At 36.9% G+C, this 20,487-nt stretch overlaps 2 protein-coding genes across 2 annotated transcripts in view; both read left to right on the forward strand.

Annotated features, from left to right (window-relative positions):
- Positions 1 to 10,652, forward strand: part of LOC115418556 (arf-GAP with dual PH domain-containing protein 1) — a 46,790-nt gene extending 36,138 nt beyond the window's left edge. Inside the window, exons 10-11 of the mRNA XM_030133093.1 lie at positions 5,914 to 6,145; positions 9,869 to 10,652. Of these exons, the coding sequence (XP_029988953.1) occupies positions 5,914 to 6,145; positions 9,869 to 9,897 (261 nt within the window). The 3' untranslated portion in view covers positions 9,898 to 10,652. The remainder of the gene's footprint in view (positions 1 to 5,913; positions 6,146 to 9,868) is intronic.
- A 7,061-nt stretch (positions 10,653 to 17,713) lies between these two features.
- uts2r4 (urotensin-2 receptor 4) lies at positions 17,714 to 18,796 on the forward strand. The gene has a single exon (XM_030149187.1). The coding sequence runs from the start codon at positions 17,714 to 17,716 to the stop codon at positions 18,794 to 18,796; it is 1,083 nt and encodes a 360-aa protein (XP_030005047.1).
- The last annotated feature ends 1,691 nt before the right edge of the window (positions 18,797 to 20,487 follow it).

Genomic DNA, 20,487 nt, shown 5'->3' on the forward strand with positions numbered 1-20,487 from the left:
TTTTTATTTATTTGATCTTGTTTATTTTATTCTTTTCCTTATCCATGCTGCTATACCGATGAATGGTGGAACACTGTGCACTTTTTGTCCTGTCTGTAGGCGTGATCAAGTGCCTGTCTTACATGTTCAATGTATGCGTTGTTGTAATGCCAAGGCAATCAGCTAGACTGCAAAACAAATCTACCTACGGGTACAAATAAAGTAACCTTGACCTTGACCTTGATTTAATTGCTCAAATGAAAACAAAAACAAAAACAGCAAGACCGTGAGACCTTCAGGAATCCAAAATGCGTCAGTAAAGTTCGGTTTCCTGTTGGTGTTCAATCGATGAAGACGGCAGACACGTGGACGTATGCTCATTACTAACCCTAACCCTGCTTTACTGAAGCTAGTTAGCATGTTAGCATGACCCCTGTGATCAGCAGTGACGATGTAAGCCAACCTTTCTGGGACTAGTTAGAATTCTTTATCAATTGTGGATTAATATCACTGGTCTACAAGGTAAATACTTCCAGAATAAAAGTAATGAAATTTTACCACGTGAGAGTCACTGATGAAGAAAAATCAAGTCAAAAATGCTGGTTGGCTGAACTTTCCAAGATACAGCCTTGGGTCAAAATGTGAAATTCAAGAATTAACAAGAGAATGGGTTTGACTCCAAAGGAACATTTGTCTCAGAGCTACAAGATCTACTTCAAAACACTGTCTGCACATTAGAATACATTCACTGTACAGGTTCTATTTAGTGGAAGATTTCTAAAACTATTATATAAATGTACATAAACAATATATATGTGTAATAACACTTAATCATATACCTTGAAAACATCAGCAAACCGGCACTTTTGTCATTTATTTTCCAATTAATCTTATTAAAATACGTAACATTTAGCACATTTAATGTCTGAAGCAAATCATTTCTAAAAAATTGTAGACCAGTGTTATTGTAAGGTAAGGAAATACTTTGAAATAAAAGTAACAAGTAATCTCTAATGGAAATGGATTACAGTTTAGGAGTAACTTGCTCAGCACTGATTATACATAACATTTGAAACCTTTACTGAATTTATCTGATATCATTTTTCCACCCAGTGTAAATTGTCTATACAGTGGAGTTTTTATTAAGGCAGTTAACCCACAGAAACTGTACAAAGTCTTTGTTTGTATTAGAGGTGGTGGTGGTGGTGGTGGGGGGTGTGGGGGGGGTGTAAATTGCTTAAGACTTGGATAAACGCACTTCAGATAGCCACGTCAAACAAGCCCACACTGTCTGTGATGTAAGAGTTCAATGGGGAGGTGCAGTAATTATAGGTGCTAAGTGACTGACATGTCCGACTCACCCAAGAGAAAAGGCGGTAGATGAAAGGAAGAGGAAGTCTAGTGGAGGGGAGGGGGGGTGGAGAGGGAATACAGAGCCAGGGCGATCGGAGCGCTGGGATAAGATACAGATTCAGATTCAAGTTTATTTGTCATTTCAGCATATAAAAATACACAGAAACGAAATATTGTACTCAGGTCTCCGACTGTCAGCAGCATTTAGTAAAAATAGTATAAGTTACTGATAAAATAATAAAAATAATAAAATACTGATATAAAAAAATAACAATAACACCCCCCCTAAAAATTACTTATAACTAACTAAAAAAAAAAAAAAAAAAAAGTTTTATTTATAAAGTGCACAGCCAATTTAAAAGTGCATTCTGGGCTCAATATTCAGCCGGAGTTCATCGTTCTAACTGCCTCTGGATAACAACTGTTTCAGAGTCTGGTGGTCCGGGCTTGGATGGCTTACAAAGAAAGTTAACTGTAGTTTAGGCTTTGGTCTCCCAACAGAGGAAGGATTATTTCAGATGATGAAAGCTGCGTTCACACCGTACATTTCAGAGCTGGATTCAGATCTGTTGAACTGTGAACCGGATCAGATTCCAGTGTGAGTGGAGTCACATGTGCAAACGTACCGGTGTAACAAGTGTTCCGGTTGTTTCCGTCAGTACAAATGCAGACAGAACTTAACCCATAAAGACCCAGAGCTACTTCTGTGGCAGTTCCCAAAATGAATTTTTCTCTATATTTAACCTTTCTGAAGTGATTTATCACCATTGATTGTAATATTATCCCGCTTGTTTTGTGTTTTTTCAGTGTAAATTATGTGTTTTTCTATATTTAATTCAGTGATCATGTAGATGTTCATTAAAGCCGAGGTTAAAGTTGAGGGTTATTACATCGGAAACGGAGAAAAATGAAGAAAATGTGACTTTCTTAGCAGAGGTATAAATAACACTGGGTTACAAAAAAATGTTTTTTACAAGTTGTCTAGGTTTTTTCAACTGAATTAGGACCATTTTGCACCGCTAAATCCAAAAATGACATCTGTTTTTCTCAATCAGGTCAGGTTTTTTTGCTAATTTGATTTTGAAAAATTTGATCTTCTCACAAAATTGATTACATTTTTGTGACTTTATCAGTTGATTTTTTTTATAGTTCTCACCCAAAATAGGCTTGAGGAGAAAAAAAAAAAATCATTTGCTCACTTGATTCCTGTTAGGTACAATGGTGTATTCACCGCAGATGTAGCAGAATACGTCAGGCTTATTTTTGCAAGATCTTCTAGTCGAAGCCATTTCATTCACCTGTAATATTAAAAAAAACATTAATCATAAATTGGCAAAAGTAAAATTTTCAGAACTTGTTTATTGCAAGAAATATGAAAGAATTTTGTATCATATGATGTGAAAATGCCCATAAATGTAAGCACAAATGTTCAAAAGCCAATATGTAGCATAGTTCAGAAAGTTGACCTGATTGAGCAAAATGAATGTGATTTTTGGATTCAGCACCAAAATGATCCTAAATCAGCTCAAAAAACTTCAACAATAAATTTGTTGTTGACCAGTGTAATTGAATGTAAAATAGTGCTGCCACTAACGTCTAATTTTCTAACAATTAACCTTTCGACAAATTTTTTGATTAGTCGACTAATCTAAATGACTAATAAAAAAAAATAAAAATCAAGTGTTTATTATTTTTTTGTCCATTTTATTTTGAATAGAACTCAAGGGCCAAATGTAAACAATATAAATCACTTAAACATTACCAAACAAACTAAAAATAAAGTGGGATGTTTTTCACATGGGTGGGGGGGTTAACTGTAAGAGCAGGGGAATGAAAACTCAAGACACTTATAAGATAGGTGTGTGTCTCTCTCTCGCTCTCTTTTTTTCTCTCTCTGGGTACTGCAGGCCCAATGTCGGCATGGCTTCTCCAGGTACTGCGGTCAATAATAAAAAAAAAAAAAAAAAAAAAAAAATGCAGTCGACCAATTTTCATGGTTGAATACATCGACAAAATCGACTAATCGCGGCAGCACTAATGTAAAAACAAGTGTGTCCATCCTCTGTCATTGATCCAACTCCATGGGTTTTACTGGTGAATCAATGTAGTCAAAGATGATGGTGTTTCCATGGTAACTACGGAGCCCCTGAACGTCCAAATGGGTCATATCTGATGACCATGAAAAGATGAAGAACTGTATTTTACAACAATTATTGACATGGATTGATAGGATTAATGGATCAACAGGTATTAGACAGTTATGCTCAGTAGCTGTTTGGGTCTAGTCCATTATTCGCTGCAGGTTTACTACCCAGCACTTCCACCTCCTCCACCTGAGGGTTCTTTGGTCGAGTCTGGGGCTGCACGATATTAGAAAAAACTGACTGTGGCTCCAAAATGACAACACAGCACGGGCTTCTTAAAGACGGGCGCTTTTATTTGGCTTCTCAAACGCCGTGAAAACTAAAAGAAATAAAATACAATGGATTTAGGCACTTAACTGAAGCCTAAACAGCATGAAATGTGAATAGCAAAAGGCTATCCTACCTCGTGAGCACCTGTCACTTTGGAGATTTCAGGTAAACAGTTTTTTCGTTTTGCGCATTCTAAGTAAACATGTGTTAACTAGAACAAACATGATTACGAATATACAATGATACAAATGTACACAGTATTACAAGACACCTTATACAGCTAGCTTCCCTTAGCAGCTTCTGCAGACGTGGCTTCGTCAAAGGCTTTAGCATGTGTGGGCTAAAACGGAACTGGAATCTTCTCTAACTCTCACCAAGTCTCGCGATAACAGCGATAAATAGACCGAAATAAATAAAATGCTTTACATTAACCTCAGTATAACAAATAATGCCTCCTATACATGAAACAAAACATATTTTCCATAAATGAAGATAATAACATAATTATAATATTTCATCAAATATTTTAACTCTTAAAACAAAACATGAATTTCTTCTATGCTTACACTGTTACACTGACTCTTACACTGACATTACGATTCTTTTAATTCTGTGGCATATATTGCGATATGATAAAATACACAGGAGGATATAATATCTGTGTGGTGCCGAGGTAAATGGTCAAACTAATTATTAGTTGTGTTTCCTCTCATTGTGTCGACAGGTGTAAGACACTGTCAACACAGAACATGTGTATCAGTGTCATCGTTGTTATAGCCAAAATAATTCCAGATAACTGAAGTTGCTTTTCTTTTTGGCCCCAAGTCTTTGTTTTTGGTGATTTTCTCTTGTTTGTTGCTCATTTTTAGCTTACCGGCCGACAGGCTGTAAGCTGTTGTCGTCCGGCGGCGGCGTCTGTTACAAAAATTTCAATCGTCTTCTTTTCCGAAACTACAATTCCGATTGACTTCAAACTTGGTATACAGCTTCTTTATGATGATGTCAACAAAAGTTAGTGACATTATTTGGATCCAGATCTGATTCTGGATTTGGTGCCACTTTGAAAAATGTCCCCATTATCAGAGATAGGAAGTGGATGGATGCAATAACTCAGTAAATATAGATGATCTCCAGTGTAAATGTCTCCAGTCCAGCCCTGATGGGGAGATGACCAAAACATAATGTCCACATGCTGATCAGGATCTTCTTCTGGATCTGGAACTGACGCAAAATGTAACATGGGCTCTTATGGGGAAAAAATTTCAATCATCTTTTTCTCCCAAACTCCAGTTCTGATTGACTTCAGACTTGGTATACAGCTTCTGTATGATGATGTCAACACAAGGTACTGAAATTATTTCAATCCGGATCTGATTCTGGATTTGGAGCGACTTTGACAAATTTCCCCATTATAACAGATAGGAGGTGGATTGATCCAATAAATCAGTATCAATGATATCAAGTTGGAATTTGAATGTTTTACAGATCTGATTGGAATATGAGCAAAACATGGACTATTTCTGTAATAGAATAAATACAGTGGGTGAGAATAAATGGCATCTGGATACATTTCCCAAAGCTTTGAATTTGGCCGGTAAGCTACAGGGCCATTGGTCCGATTTTTAATGTTGTTACCAGCGACTCGCTCCATGTGCAGGGGGCGTGGTCTGCTTTGGCAAACTGACTAAGAATGATTCTGATTGGTGGATGGCTGTGTGCAGTGTGTGTCAGGTCCCCAGGATGAAATTAGATGAGAACATGTGGAGTTCGTTTGCCTCCTACACTGCAGGAGCTGTGATGTGACTATTGCGCACACGTGCGATGACGATGCTCAGATGATAAATTGTGCAGCTCTAGTCGAGGCCCAGTTTTTGTGTTGAATTCGCCTGTTTTTGATGTTACGTGGGTTTTCTCTAAATCCAAAAACAGATATACGTAGGTAAATTCAAAGGTACGAAGACCTGGAATTGGTTCTCGAGCCCCTTCAGTGGCAGCTACTGTTCCTAATGTTCTAAGAACGAATACTCAGTGCTGTTTGTATTAGAATGGGTAAAATACGCAGATTAGCCCTTTAACCCCTGACACATGTTTCCAGGTGAAGGTGCTGCTGTGAATTGTCGTCTGCTTCAGTGTCATAATTCGTCAGGTGTCATCCCTCCGTTTACAGGACGCCTTTGCGAAGGGTGAGGTGTTCTTGGGGAACAGGGACCACGGTTACAGCGCCTCGGCCGGTTTACCCCCTGGGACCCACTGCAACGGCGCCTGGCAACACGGGATCACCATAGTAACGCCTGACCGCTGCTTCCTGTTTACCTGTGAGACGGAGAGTGACCAGCAGGATTGGTTGAAACACTTCAATGATGTCATGAGTGCTCAGATGTCCCCCCAGGAGTTCACAAGTGAGGATTCCGAATGTCGTCTTTGGCAGCTGGTCATTCCGTGACACTTTAAATTGGAATTTGACCGCTTAAACATGCTCAAAAACTCACCAAATTTGGCACACATGTCACGTCTAGTGAAAAATTTGATAAAATGTAAAAATGAACCCCTTAGGTGCCAAAATTTGCTCTCTAGCGCCACCTATAGGGTGGGGAAGCAAAATTTACAATATTTTGAGGCAGGGATTGAAAGACAGTGTATGGCCAATTAGTTTATTGAAAGTCATGAGAATTTATTTGCCACAAGAAAATTGACATAATAGAAAATGTTTTTATTCTATGTGTCCTCCTTCTTTCTCAATAACTGCCTTCACACGCTTCCTGAAACTTGCGCAAGTGTTCCTCAAATATTGGGGTGACAACTTCTCCCATTCTTCTTTAATAGTATCTTCCAGACTTTCTGGTAATAGTTTTGCTCATAGTCATTCTCTTCTTTCCATTATAAACAGTCTTTATGGACACTCCAACTATTTTTGAAATCTCCTTTGGTGTGACGAGTGCATTCAGCAAATCACACACTCTTTGACGTTTGACGTTGGGCAAAAGTTTCTGAAAAGGTATGAATAATAGTGTTAGGTATGATTATGACATCAATATATGTTTGTAGTGCCTGCTGAGAAAAAACAACTAAATGTTCATTGTAAATTTTGCTTCCCCACCCTGTACATACTCAAAAATGGCCCTAGCAGCCTGTAGGAATGTCGCAAAGACATGAAACCAATGCCAAAACCTTCGTCTCATCGCGCCCAACAAATCATATGCTGACACTTATGAGCTAAGGCAATTTGCATTTCAAAGTTCAATTTCTAAAACTGTCTCCTCCCAAAACGTTTGCTAATACTGGCTTCTAAATAGCACCAAAAGGAAGAGTAAACCCTTGTCAGAAAAAAGTTATTCACAACGTTTTCATAATTATCTTTTTTTTTTTTTTTTTGTAAGCCCTGAAAGTTGCGACATCTGAAAGCCATTTTTCACTTAAGACTATTTTCCCACATACTATATATCAATATGTTCATACGACTCTCCACAAGACTCACGTGCAAAAAATTTTCTCATACAATGTACGGTATTGGATTAATCGCAATTTGTTTATTTTTCTACTTTTTATAGTTTAAACTGCAATTTGACCCCCTAAACATGCTCAGAAATTCACCAAATTTGGCACTTTGATAAAATGTAAAAATTAACTCCTTAAGTGTCAAAATGTGCTCTCCAGCGCCCCCTACATACACAAAAACGGCCCTAGCAGCCAGTAGAGATGTCAGAGAGACATGAAACAAACACAAAAAATTTTGTCTCATCAAACCCGACACCCATGAGCTAACTCCAACAGGAAGTTAGCAATTTAAATGAAAAAATGCTTGAACACTAACTTCCAAGTAGGAATGTCGTAAAGACATAAAACCAATGCCAAAATGTTCATCTCATCACACCCAACAAATCATGCGCTGACACTTACGAGCTAAGGCAATTTGCATTTCAAAGTAAAATTTCTAGAACTATCTCCTCTTTTGTCATACTGGCTTCTAATTAGCATCAAAAGATAGAATAAACCCTTGTCAAAAAACATTATTCGCAACTTTTTCATAACTATCTTAGTTTTTTTTTTTTTTTTTTTTTTTTTTTTTTTTTTATAAGCCCTGAAAGTTGTGAAGTCTGAAAGTCATTTTCCACTTCAGACTTTTTTTCTCACATATTATATATCAATACATTCATAAGACTCTCCACAAGACTGAAGTGCAAAAACTTTTCTTCGATGTAGGGCTATGGGTTAATCGCATTTTTTTATTTTTACCTCCGCCAAGGAGGTTATGTTTTTGCCAGGGTTTGTTTGTCTGTCTGTCTGTCTGTGTGTCCGTTAGTGTGCAACATAACTCAAAAAGTTATGGACAGATTTTGATGAAATTTTCAGGGTTTGTTGGAAATGGGATAAGGAAGAAATGATTAAATTTTGGTGGTGATCGGGGGTGGGGGGGCCCACGGGGGGGGCGCAGACCAGAAAATTTCATCAAAATCTGTCCATAACTTTTTGAGTTATGTTGCACACTAACGGACAGACAGACAGACAGACAAACAAACCCTGGCAAAAACATAACCTCCTTGGCGTGGGGGGGCCCACGGGGGGGGGGGGCACTGATCAGCCTTGGCGGAGGTCTGCGCTGTCCGAGTGCTTCTAGTTCTACTTTTTACAGTTTAAACTGCAGTTTGATCTCCTCAACATGCTCAAAAACTCATTAAAACAAGCATCCTGCCCCCTCAAATTAAAGTTCCCGAAGGTAGGGGAAAGGGGAACCACTTTGTGGTCCAGTAGTGATGCACGAGTCTGGTTTTTTCAATCCATGGGGCTTTTGTGGAATTATTTGACCTGACCTACGAGTAACCCACTGATGTGTGCATCACTAACATCCAGCACGGAACGCACCCCCATATAATCCCTAGATGGATCTGTATATGGACCGGCTACAACAGTGGCAAACATACGGCCCACCAGAGGTTCTAACTTGTCCCACAGTATGAATTTGGAAAGTGCAAAAATTATACTAAAGTTATTAAGAGTCAAAGGTGTCATAGTTGTTTTAGTTCAGGTTCCACATTCAGCCCAACTGTGATCTACAGTAAAACTAGAAAAGCAATTGGAGAACACAGACCTCCGCAAAGACAGATCAGTGCCCCCCCCCCCTTCCCCCGATCACCACCAAAATTTAATCATTTGTTCCTTGTGCCAGTATAAATATTTCTTGAAAATTTCATCCAAATCTGTCTATAACTTTTTGACTTTTTGTCCAAATTTAAATCAAAACTTCAGTGTAAAAAGTTGGTTTCGGATCGGTATCAGCTAAACAAATTCTAAAAAAATCGGACTGGAAGCAGAAAACCCAGATCAGGACATCACACTAATTCTAATAATTGTAATTTGGAGCCACTTTTCCTGCTAAAACTGTCATTTGTATTGTGGAAAATGCCTCATTGAGCATTTCTTCTTTATCAAAACAAGAATCAAGTCTTAATTTTTGGCACTTCAGTAAAACAAGTACAACCACTGAAGCACAAGCCCTGTTTATTTAACCCTTTCATGCACAGTGGTCACTCCAGTGGACAGTTCTTCTCCAGCTGTTCTCTTGTATATTCATGGGTTTTGTTGTTTTAGTTCCATATCAGCCAACAGAGTGGACACTTATGCACCATCCCATAATAATACACTGACATTCATACCATTACTATAACTGTACTGTTCTAGATAAACCTGATCTGCACTAACATGTTTGAGTGGAAATCAATTGTTATCTGTTAGAAAAAAAAGTTTTTTTGTTTTTTTTTGTTTTTTGTGCATATTATCTCCATGAAAAGAGTAATAACTAGCATTAGAATATGTTAAAATGTGAGAAAACATCAGATTTTATTTTATTTCATTGTTTTCATATCACTTTCTGATATTGGGTTTTAAACATGTCTCTTTACTTCAAAAATTAAATGCATGGACATTTTTGTAACTCCATTAAAAAAAAAACAAACAAAAAAACTTGATCACATTGTTTTTTTCATGCCTATGGAGGAATAAAAACACTCAAGAAAAAATTTTTAACTAAGGTTCTCATAATTAATGCATGAAAGGGTTAATTACAGATGTAGTGAAAAACATCTACGAGTCCATTTTCTCACTGTGGACGTCCTTGTGTTTTCCAGTGGAGGCCTTGTTCAAGCACAGACATTGATCGCCCAGAGGCCTGTGGGACGTCTCCTCTCAGACCTTCTGCGTTCGGACTCTGGACTGACATCAGCTGACCCACTGACCTCTTTGGTTCTTCTCCAAAGTTGCAGTAAAATCATGAATATGGACACATTGGTACTTGTTGCTTGCTCTCTACTGACCGGAAAGATCTGTGTGGTAATGAAAACAAACGAGATGTAATGAACTAAACGATCTAGCAAAAAAAAAAAAAAAAGTAATAATATTATGGTAATTGTTCTAGAGTTTCTGTATAGTGCTTTTAGCTGTGTTTGTCAGAGATCACTTGTAGGTGGAACATAATTTATGGAAAACTTCCAACTCAAGATTGAATTCTTATGCAGCACTTATTTCTTCTGGGGCTGATTTTTCCCATTTTAAATAAGTACAGTTTTATATACAAGCGTAAAATATGATGCTAGTGGAATTATCGTGGAATACAAATGTGATCAGAATGGCCAAAATATTAAGTATAGAATTGAAGAAAAATAGTTTTAACCTCCTGAGACCCAGCAATGCATTATTGTTCTCCGTAGGGGACAAGAGTTTCACTGCTTTACTGAGAAAAAATGAATCCTATCCACTGTAAAGTACGGTGTCCAACAAGGGTCAAACACATTCCAACGGCCCAATGCGTCTCAGTTAGAGAAAACAGCTACAAGTACAGAACAAGGTTATTATTGTTAACCAAAACTCACGAAATGACGAAAACTAGAATTGTAAAAACATTTTCATTAACTGAAATAAATAAAAACTAGAATTAAAAAAAACATAACTAACTGAAACTGTATTGTGTGTTTACAAAACTAACTAAAACGCATAAAAATTATGGATAAGATTCCCTTCGTTTTCGTCTTTGTCAACGTCAGATTGATACAAAGTCGATTTATTTCGCTCTAGCAATTTTAGCTAGCGGCACCATATGATATTTAAGGGTCCGTCACTTGTGTTCACTTGTGGTTTCCAGTCGTCTTCTGGTCCCCACTCTACCTGGAAACATGGAGACTAAAGTTGGGAGAAAGCAGCAGAGTCCTGTCTGGGATTTATTTGAATACGATGACAGAGAAGAAGAGAAAAGATGTAAAAAAAAACTAAAACTAAACTTAAAGAAGCATTTAGAAAATAACGAAAACTAATAAAAACTAGCAGACCTGCTCTAAAAACTAATTAAAACAAACTGAATTAGAGAAAACAAGTCAAAACTACATAAAACTAAACTATAATGAAAAATCCAAAACTATTAGAACCTTGGTACAGAATCGATGCAAATTCACAAACTCAAACACAGTCTAAACCAGGTACAAAAACAGAAACATGGTGCAAATGAACAAATGTGCTGCAAGAAACAAAAACACACGCATAATCATCAGATGTTCTGCAAATAAAGAAACGATGCAAACTAAGAAAACATCTGCAAACAAAAAACACTGCATCACCAGTCACTAAAACAGAAGTGCTTCAAACCTGTATGTCTAATATTATAATTTCATATTATTATTATTATTATTATTATTATTATTATTGTTATTTTATAATATTATAATTTTCTATTTTCTAGTTCTGCAGCATTTTTTGTTTGCAGATGTTTTCTTAGTTTGCATCGTTTCGTTATTTGCAGAACATTTGATGATTACACATTTGTTTTTGTTTCTTGCAGCACATTTTTTATTTCATTTTTTCCTCTTTTTGTGCCTGGTTTAGTCTGTGTTTGAGTTTGTGAATTTGCATTGTTTCTGTATTTGCAGTATTTTTCTCTAACTGAGACACATTGGGCCGTTGCAGTATTTTGACCCTTGTCGGCCACCGTAGTAAAGGACATTCCATAAAAAAAATTTAATTAAAATAAAAATTGTATCTGAAAAACTGTTGCATTATACTTTTTCCAATCAAGACAATTATTTCATGTAAAAAAGCTAAAACATTTACTTTCCTGGGTCTCAGCAGGTTAAAGGAGCAGAGTAACTTGGTCTGGTTGTAAGCGTTTCATTTCATTTATTTCGTTCGTGGATGTGCATTTCATCACAAACATGAACAAATATTGACACACCCATGTTCGAAAAGGAGCAGGATGAAGAAAATCTTCTATGTCCTGCCCGTATTCTAAATAATAATAATAGCCTTAATGGTTAGCCATACACAACTAGCTATAAAGTCGGACAAACCAAAGCAAATACATCCAAAGATAAAACAAAATGAATTCAAAACCAAGTGCATTTAAGTGTGAGGTTATAGAAGTATGAACACTATGTGGTGCAAGGGATGATGGGTAAGACCAACCATGAGCAGGACGAAAATGTATTAGGGCCATTCCACCGAATGGGTGCCGTTTGCTTGTTAGAACTCTTCCAAATTAAACATCATTTTTTATCTTTTTTCAACACTGAATCTAATAACACACATATTTAACTATTTAAAATGTGTAGTGGTCCATCTCAGGCAAGTTTATTTCATTTTTTACAAGGTTTTTAAGCGGAACATGACTGCATTTTTCTCAGTCCTGTTACCAAAACTCATGTGACATTTAAAAAGCACACTTAAAAGCTTGTCAACTAATTCCTTTGTTTTCCTCTCAACAAAGTGTTTATTTTAAAGAAATGCTTGGTTACATGTTAAAATAATTAATATTTGTGACTAAAAAAAATCACTATATATGCACGCAAGTTGTAATTTTCTTAAAACTGCAAAGTCATTTTTTCATTTTAAAGGAGACCCGAACCTCAGATTTATCAAAATTTTTATGATGCAGTTCATTAAATACTTGGACAAAGAATGGACCACACAGAATTGAAAAAATCTGTTGGTTTATGTTTATTTTTTAGAAAAAGTTATTCAGTAACAGGAATGAATATTGGGTAACAGGAATGACTGTGTGTGTGTGTGTGTGTGTGTGTGTGTGTGTGTGTGTGTGTGTGTGTGTGTGTGTGTGTGTGTTAGGGTGGTCCAAAAAATTTTTTTTTCAGATTCTCTGGATTAGAACCCTGCATTTGGTTCCATATCTGGCCAAATTACTTCGGTCCAAATTTTATTCAGATTAATTAATATTTAGAGGTTGCACAGACACGTGCAGATTGCTCTGTATACTAGAACAGAACTGGCCAAATGAATAGAATAATTTCAACTGTAAAACTTTAAAATCAAGTGAATAATATTATACTGAGTAACATTCACTAATAAATCAATAAACCAGAGGACACTACTCACTCGTGTTACTGTTACTCAGTCCTGTTACTCTTTATTTGAGTAACAGGACTGAAAGTAACAGGAATGAGTTTTTAGCACAGAATTAGCAAGTTCCTGAAATCCAGCCACATGGCATCCATGGTCATAGCAGGAGGACACTGAGCACATTCTGGTGATTTGAAAAAAATATGTATTTTTAAGACAAACAAATAACATCTAAGAAATAATTTTGGTAACAGGACTGAGCGTTGAGATTAACCTTCTCAGTCACAGTTACAATATCATCAAATATACAGAAAAAAAAAATGAAAGAACTTAGTTTGGATCTTCCCATGGCCTTCAGAAAATCCAGCTGATGGAACTTCCTGCTGAACATGGAACTGGTGGAATGTTCCAAATTTTTCAGAGGAGAGAATGTGTTCGGGTAACAGGACTGAGTGAGAACCCAGGGACACGACTAAAATGTATATTTCCCCAAAAATATTATGGATTTCTCATGAAAAAAATGTATTTAAAGCATAGATGGAATATGGAGTCACACAACAATGCAAAAAAAAAAAAAAAACCTTTCTGAAGTATTTTACTCATATTTCATGGTAATGTGTAGCGTTAGAGAATGGGGACAGGCAACAAATGCTATTTTTCAGTGTTCTAGGGAGTTTTTATTAATGTTTTCAAATAAATATTTGAAATTTGTAATTAGATCAATGTGCAGGACACTTTGCTTAATAGTAAAATGTATTTTAGAGTTGATTTTCATGCACATTTATACGTATAATGTCCTGGGGATGGAAATGGCACCCATTGGGTGGACTGGCCCATGAACAGTAGATTTACACTAAAAGGAACGCTTTCATTGGTTCTTAATGATAAGTGAAAAACGTTCATATTTAACAGAAGTATTCCAGCCGGGCTGATTGGCAGCTGCTTCCTGTGTTCTTTCAATCCAAAAAGCTCCAAATGAGTTTGTCTTTTCACCTCCAGCCAACAGTAGCAGGAATACTTTCACAAACACTACCTGCGTGTACAGTTTGTACATGTTTTCAGCACTGCTTTGATCCTCTGAGTATTTGTTTGAGACGTGGACGCCTGTGAAAGATTGAAAAACCCAGGATCTGCAAACACTACCAGACGTTTACAGTCCAACGGCACCTCCGTGTGGCGTTCAGGTACTTATACCAAGTCTATGTTTTAACTTTGTTCACGGTTTGAATTTTTTTTTTTTTTTTTTAAATACACATGAACCAACAGAATGATTGTGGTTTTGCTTGACTTTTTCTTAAAGAGGTACGTCTGTGATTTTACTCATATATTTAAAGACCATTTCTATGCTGAACTCTAAATGATATAACATTTGATGGAATTCACTAATAAAAGACACTTCTTCTGAAAGCAGTAAAATATTTCAGGAAACTTATTTGTTAAACTTTATGGGTTAAATAAAACATCAGGGTTGTCATATTTAACCCATAAAGACACACAGCTACTTTTGCAACTGTTACACAAATGCATTTTTCACCATATTTAACCTTTTTAAGTGTTTTATCACAATTATAATATTGTCAAGATTCAAAAATTTTATTTGCCATTTGTGCATGCATATACACATAGGAACTTTTGTGCAGTTGTTCACGGAGTCAGATAAAGGATACTAGAAAAAAACATATAGTTCTGTAAAAAAAAGTCCACGTACATCTATAAATAAATAAATAAATACATACATACATACATACATACATATATATATATGTGCATAAAAACCGATCCAGGAAACGATAAATTGAAATAAATAAATAAATATACTGCAAGGAGGTAATCAGTCTACAACGAGCTCATATTTATACATACATGCACACACAGGTACATGTACACATATACACATACGTTATCCTCTGCATTTTACATTTTTTTCGTGAAAAGCATGTATTTTCTTATTTTTAATTCACCAGTTATGTAAGTGTTCATAAAATCTCAGTTTAAAGTTGAGGGTTGTTGTATTAGAAATTGAGAAAACTGAAGAAAAAGTGACTTTATCGGCAAAGACACCATGAACTGAACATAAACCCAGTGTGTCCATCCACTGTCATGGATCCAACTGCATGGGTTTTAGAAATTTAGTTTGTTCATTTTTATTCATTTTATTTGGTATTTTATTTGTTTTGGTTCATTTTGTTACTTATTTTGTTTATTTTTCTACGTTTTATTGCCCATTTTATAATTTTTCTTTTTTGTTTGTGGCTTATTTTTTTCATGTTACTTATTACTTTCTTGGTTAATTTTTCATTTTTGTTCATTTTAGTGATCATGTTGGCTGTTTTTGTTCATTTTGTTGTTTCTTTTTTTCTTTTTTCTTTCTTTCTTTTTTTTTTTTTTTTTTACTTCATTTTAGTCCATTTTATTGCTCTTTTTTTCACATTCTTTTAATTTTTTGTGATTTTTTTTTTTCTCCCCATTTTTGTTCATTTTATGTATCATTCAACATAAACCCAGTGTGTCCATCCACTGTCATTGATCCAACTCCATGGGTTTTACAACTTTAGTTTCTTCATTTTTTTATTCATTTTATTTGGTATGTCATTTGTTGTTGCTCATTTTGTTACTTATTTTGTTTATTTTTCTACATTTTATAATTTTTCTGCAGTTTGTACCTTATTTTTTTCATGTTACTTATTATTTTGTTGGCTTATTATTCATTTTTGTTCATTTTATTGATCATGTTGGCTGCTTTTGTTAATTTTGTTGCTTATTTTATTCTTCTTTTTTTTTTTTTACTTCATTTTAGTCAAATTGTTTTGCTCTTTTTTTTTCATGTTTTTTAATTTTTTGTAAATTTTGTCATTCATTTTTATTCGTTTTATGTATCATTCAACATAAACCCAGTGTGTCCATCCACTGTCATTGATCCAACTCCATGGGATTTACAACTTTAGTTTGTTCATTTTTTTATTCATTTTATTTGGTATTTTATTTGTTGTTTCTCATTTTGTTACTTATTTTGTTTATTTTTCTACATTTTATAATTTTTCTTCAGTTTGTACCTTATTTTTTCATGTTACTTATTATTTTCTTGGTTAATTTTTCATTTTTGTTCATTTTATTGATCATGTTGGCTGTTTCTGTTCATTTTGTTGTGTCTTTTTTTTTTTTTTTACTTCATTTTAGTCCATTTTATTGCTCTTTTGTCACGTTCTTTTAATTTTTTGTGATTTATTTCATTCCTTTTTTGTTCTTTTTATGTATTATTCAACATCAACCTAGCGTGTCCATCCACTGTCATTGATCCAACTCCATGGGTTTTACTGGTGAATCAATGTTGTAGAAGATGATGGTGTTTCCGTGGTAACTATGGAGCCTCCGAACGTCCAAATGGGTCATATCCGATGACCATGTAAAGATGAAAAACTGTATTTTACACCAATTATTTACATGTATTGATAGGATCAGTGGATCAACAGGTATTAAACAGTTTAGATCAGTAGATGGTTTTGGTCATAAGTGGCTGTTTGGGTCTTTATGAGTTTATCTGGTGTCACTTTTGACAACATGTTTCAAGAAAAAAACATTAGGTGGCAATAATTGATCTAATCATGAAAGACTAGTGCTATATGAGTGTGATGTCCTCAGGTTTTATTCCGTTGACTTGTTCCATATGTGCACGTCTCTGTAGTTGTGAACATGTTCCTTTTGCCAGTGGGTCCTGGGTGTCTAAAACTACACCCTGGTGCTCAGAGATGAAAGGAATACCACGTAAATCTATAGGTCCGTGCGAGTTTTCCACCTGGGTGAGAAAGAAGGAGGACAGAGACCAGCAGAGGTGGGATAAGGAAAACCTCCAACGGACGCCGACACAACAGTTTTAAAGCACGACAGATCAAAGACGACGCTGCTGTTAGAGTGGATATGTGCAACATGGACCGTCCGGATCAATCCGACCGTGACTACATTCAGAGAAGAAGCTTGAAGACCAGGAGATGCTTTGAGATTGAGACTGCGAGTGGTACAACTGGATCGTCGTAAACCAACAAATGGACAATCTGCAAAATGCGATGTGATGTGATATGAATGGATAAAACTGGAGTTGGCTTCGTCTGTCAAATGGATGTTTCAGACCTGATGGGAGTCTTTCTGGAGGTCTTGTCGACTGGTGGGTTGCGTTGCATAAGTTTACCAAGTGAACCAGCTGGAAGGGGCAGTCCTTAACCTCCTGAACCTCCTTCGACACCTCGAGTAGTCGCACTTACCTGCTTCAGGCCTGAGCCAAACGGAGAAAAAAAAAAAAACATGTTACTGAGAACCTCAAGCAAAGAAGTATATGCTTGTGGATGTTCTGAGGACGTTGTACGTGGAAGTCAATAGTGCGAGTCGTATTTGTAGTGGGTTGCTGTGCTGTGTGGCGTGTCCCTGGAGTATTTATGTATAAATATTGCGGTTGTTGGCGTTTCCTCTGTCTTGCGACTCTGCCCATCTTTCCATCGAACAGCCCTTCGCCGTCTGTTCCGATGAGGCGTCTATAAACTACAAAACGTCCAGTTCCACACATGGGCCGTCAATCAACAAGCTCCGGATCATTGGGCTCTTTGACGTCAGAGCCAGACCTTTGACCTCTGACCTGTGAACCTGCCATGAACTGCTCTCTGAATGCCACCATCGGTCCACAGCCGGGACTTGCCCTGGGCCCAGAGGCTGGAAGTGGAGGCCCCCATGAGAGCAGTCCAGGTGCCGGTGGTCCCGCAGGAGGCGGGGGCCTTTGGGTCACGTCCCTGCTCGGTGCTACGTTGATGATCATGTGCGTTTTGGGTGTGGTAGGAAACGCGTACACGCTAGTGATAACGCGTTCTGCCGCTCTACGCCGCACCGGATCCATGTACGTTTACATCATTAACCTGGCTCTGGCGGACCTGCTCTACCTGTCCACCATCCCGTTCGTGGTCTGCACCTACTTCGCCCACGACTGGCTGTTCGGTGAAGCCGGCTGCCGCATCCTGCTAAGTCTGGACCTCCTCACCATGCACGCAAGTGTTTTTATTTTGGTTGCTATGAGCGCCGAACGCTATCGTGCCGTAGCGAGGCCCTTCAGCGCTCACCGATCCTCATCCCGTGGACGTAAGCTAGTGGCAGGAACTATCTGGGGCTTAGCGTTCATGCTAACTCTTCCCATGATGGTGATGATTCGACTCAGAGAAGGAAAACCCACCGTGGCAGGTCTGGTTAAGAGGATCTGCTTCCCTACCTGGACCCCCGAGGCCTTCAAGACATATATCACCGTCCTGTTTTTCACAAGCGTTCTACTTCCGGGACTGATCATTGTCGGTCTGTACACGGGGTTAGCTAGACGCTACTGGGCAGCACAGGCGACCTTAGGAGGTAGCAGCCGCTCGGCCCGGAGGAGAGGTCTCAAACAAAAAGTTATATCCATGGTCTTTAGCATCGTGGTGGCCTACTGGGCATGTTTCTTGCCTTTTTGGGGATGGCAGCTGGCCAAACTGTTTTCTCCGGAGTCCCTCAGGGCTCTGTCTCCGGCTGCTCACAATTATGTCAATTTCTTTGTGACATGTTTGACCTACGGGAACAGTTGCATCAATCCCTTCCTTTACACACTCTTGACTCGGAACTATAAAGACTACTTGGCCCAGAAAGGTCAGTCGGTGATGTCGAGCAGAGTGGACCTGGGGTCAGCTGTTAGCACGCCCCTGCAGGACCTCTAATGGAGGAAATCAACCAGAGCGAGGAGGTTTAGTTTTTTAAAGTTTGTTGCACTTACTAAAAAGTTATCGAGGTCATCCAGTCCAGCAGGTCGGCCTTCAGTCAGTACTGTTACCAATACAGAAAACTATGGGAGGGCACAGAAAACATGGAGTATTATTTGGTTTTGTTTATTCAAGTTTCGTATAGCTGTGTGTGCTATTATATCATTTTAACACTGTTGATGTTTTTAAAATTAAACATAGTTTAATCATTTCGATGCAGATCAGATGCAATGGAGAAATGTGACCAAGTACTTACACTCAATTTACTGAAGTATTTCCAATTTCAAGAGCTTTATTCTTGCTTTTTAACTCCTCCACTGGAAAAAATCTAAATCTTACCAAGTGTATTTTTCTCATTTCTAGTCCAAATATCTCATCACACTTAAAATCAAACATAATCACCTAAAGAGGAACTTTTCAGTGAGATTTAAGAACCGATTTATAGACAATAGATCTGGAAAATCTGATTTCAAGAAATGTTATCAAGATAATTTTCACTTCTTCCATTGGCAGATTTTTTTTGTTTTTGCTTAATTCAACATTTTCTTTGTTTAGTTCAACATATTTTTTTGCATTAATTCAAGAGTTTTTGTTTTCTTAATTCTAATTGTTTTTTTTTTTTGTTTGTTTTTCTTGCCTAATTCAAGATTTTTCTGCTTAATTTAAGCAAAAAAAAAATCTGCCAATGGAACAAGTGAAAATTATCTTGGTAAGATTTCTAGAAATAAGATTTTCAAGATCTATTGTCTGAAAATCAGTTCTTATATATATATATATATATATATATATATATATAAATATATATATATATATAATATATATGAATACAGATGAATACCTTCGGTGTCACAAGATTAAAAATAGTCTACTTTTACTACTGCTACTACTACGATATTTTTTATTAATTTGGAGTATAGTCTACTTTTTTACAACTGCATTACATCAGAATCCCTTTATGGTTGTGGCAATAATAGACAAATGTGTTGAAAAAAAACAGGTGTAATTCATTCCTGTATGTTTTTTTGACAAAGCCATTGGAAAAGGGCACAAGAGCCACGTGTGCCCCCCCCCCCAGCCACATGTGTCCCACCCCTGTTATAACCTGTAGTTCATAAATATAAGAATTAAAAAGTACATGTGCGACTTCAGAAACAGAGTGGAAAAAAAGAATAATACTATTATATTTCTTCTTATTCTGCAGTTTTTACACAGTCTGTTAAAGTTTCATTGTAAACCCAGAATCAGTGGTTTATTGAGTTGTTTTATTTCTTTCCGTCTAACCCCTACTCCCACACATACAACAGGATATTTCGTCTCCTTCCAGGGAATGTGGTCGCTTCCTGGTAAATTCCTCAGGTTCCAGCGACAGCACTTTGGAGTCCTCATGCAAATTATCTGTAACAGTGTGTTTCATCTCACCTCTGTAGTGGACTGTCCCTCCTGCTTCTTTCTTTTATTTAATGGTCTTTTATCTCTGACATTCGAACATCTGGATTTAACCCAGAAAGACCCGGTGCTAGTTTTGTGTCAGTTCCCAAATGAATTTTCTTTCTATTCAACCTTTCTTAAGTGATTTATCACCATTTATTATAATATTATCCTCTGTATTTTTACATTTTTCGCTGTCAGTCGTGTTTTTCTGTATTTAA

The sequence above is a fragment of the Sphaeramia orbicularis genome, chromosome 1 (assembly GCF_902148855.1).
Source record: "Sphaeramia orbicularis chromosome 1, fSphaOr1.1, whole genome shotgun sequence".
Taxonomy (NCBI): Eukaryota; Metazoa; Chordata; class Actinopteri; order Kurtiformes; family Apogonidae; genus Sphaeramia; species Sphaeramia orbicularis.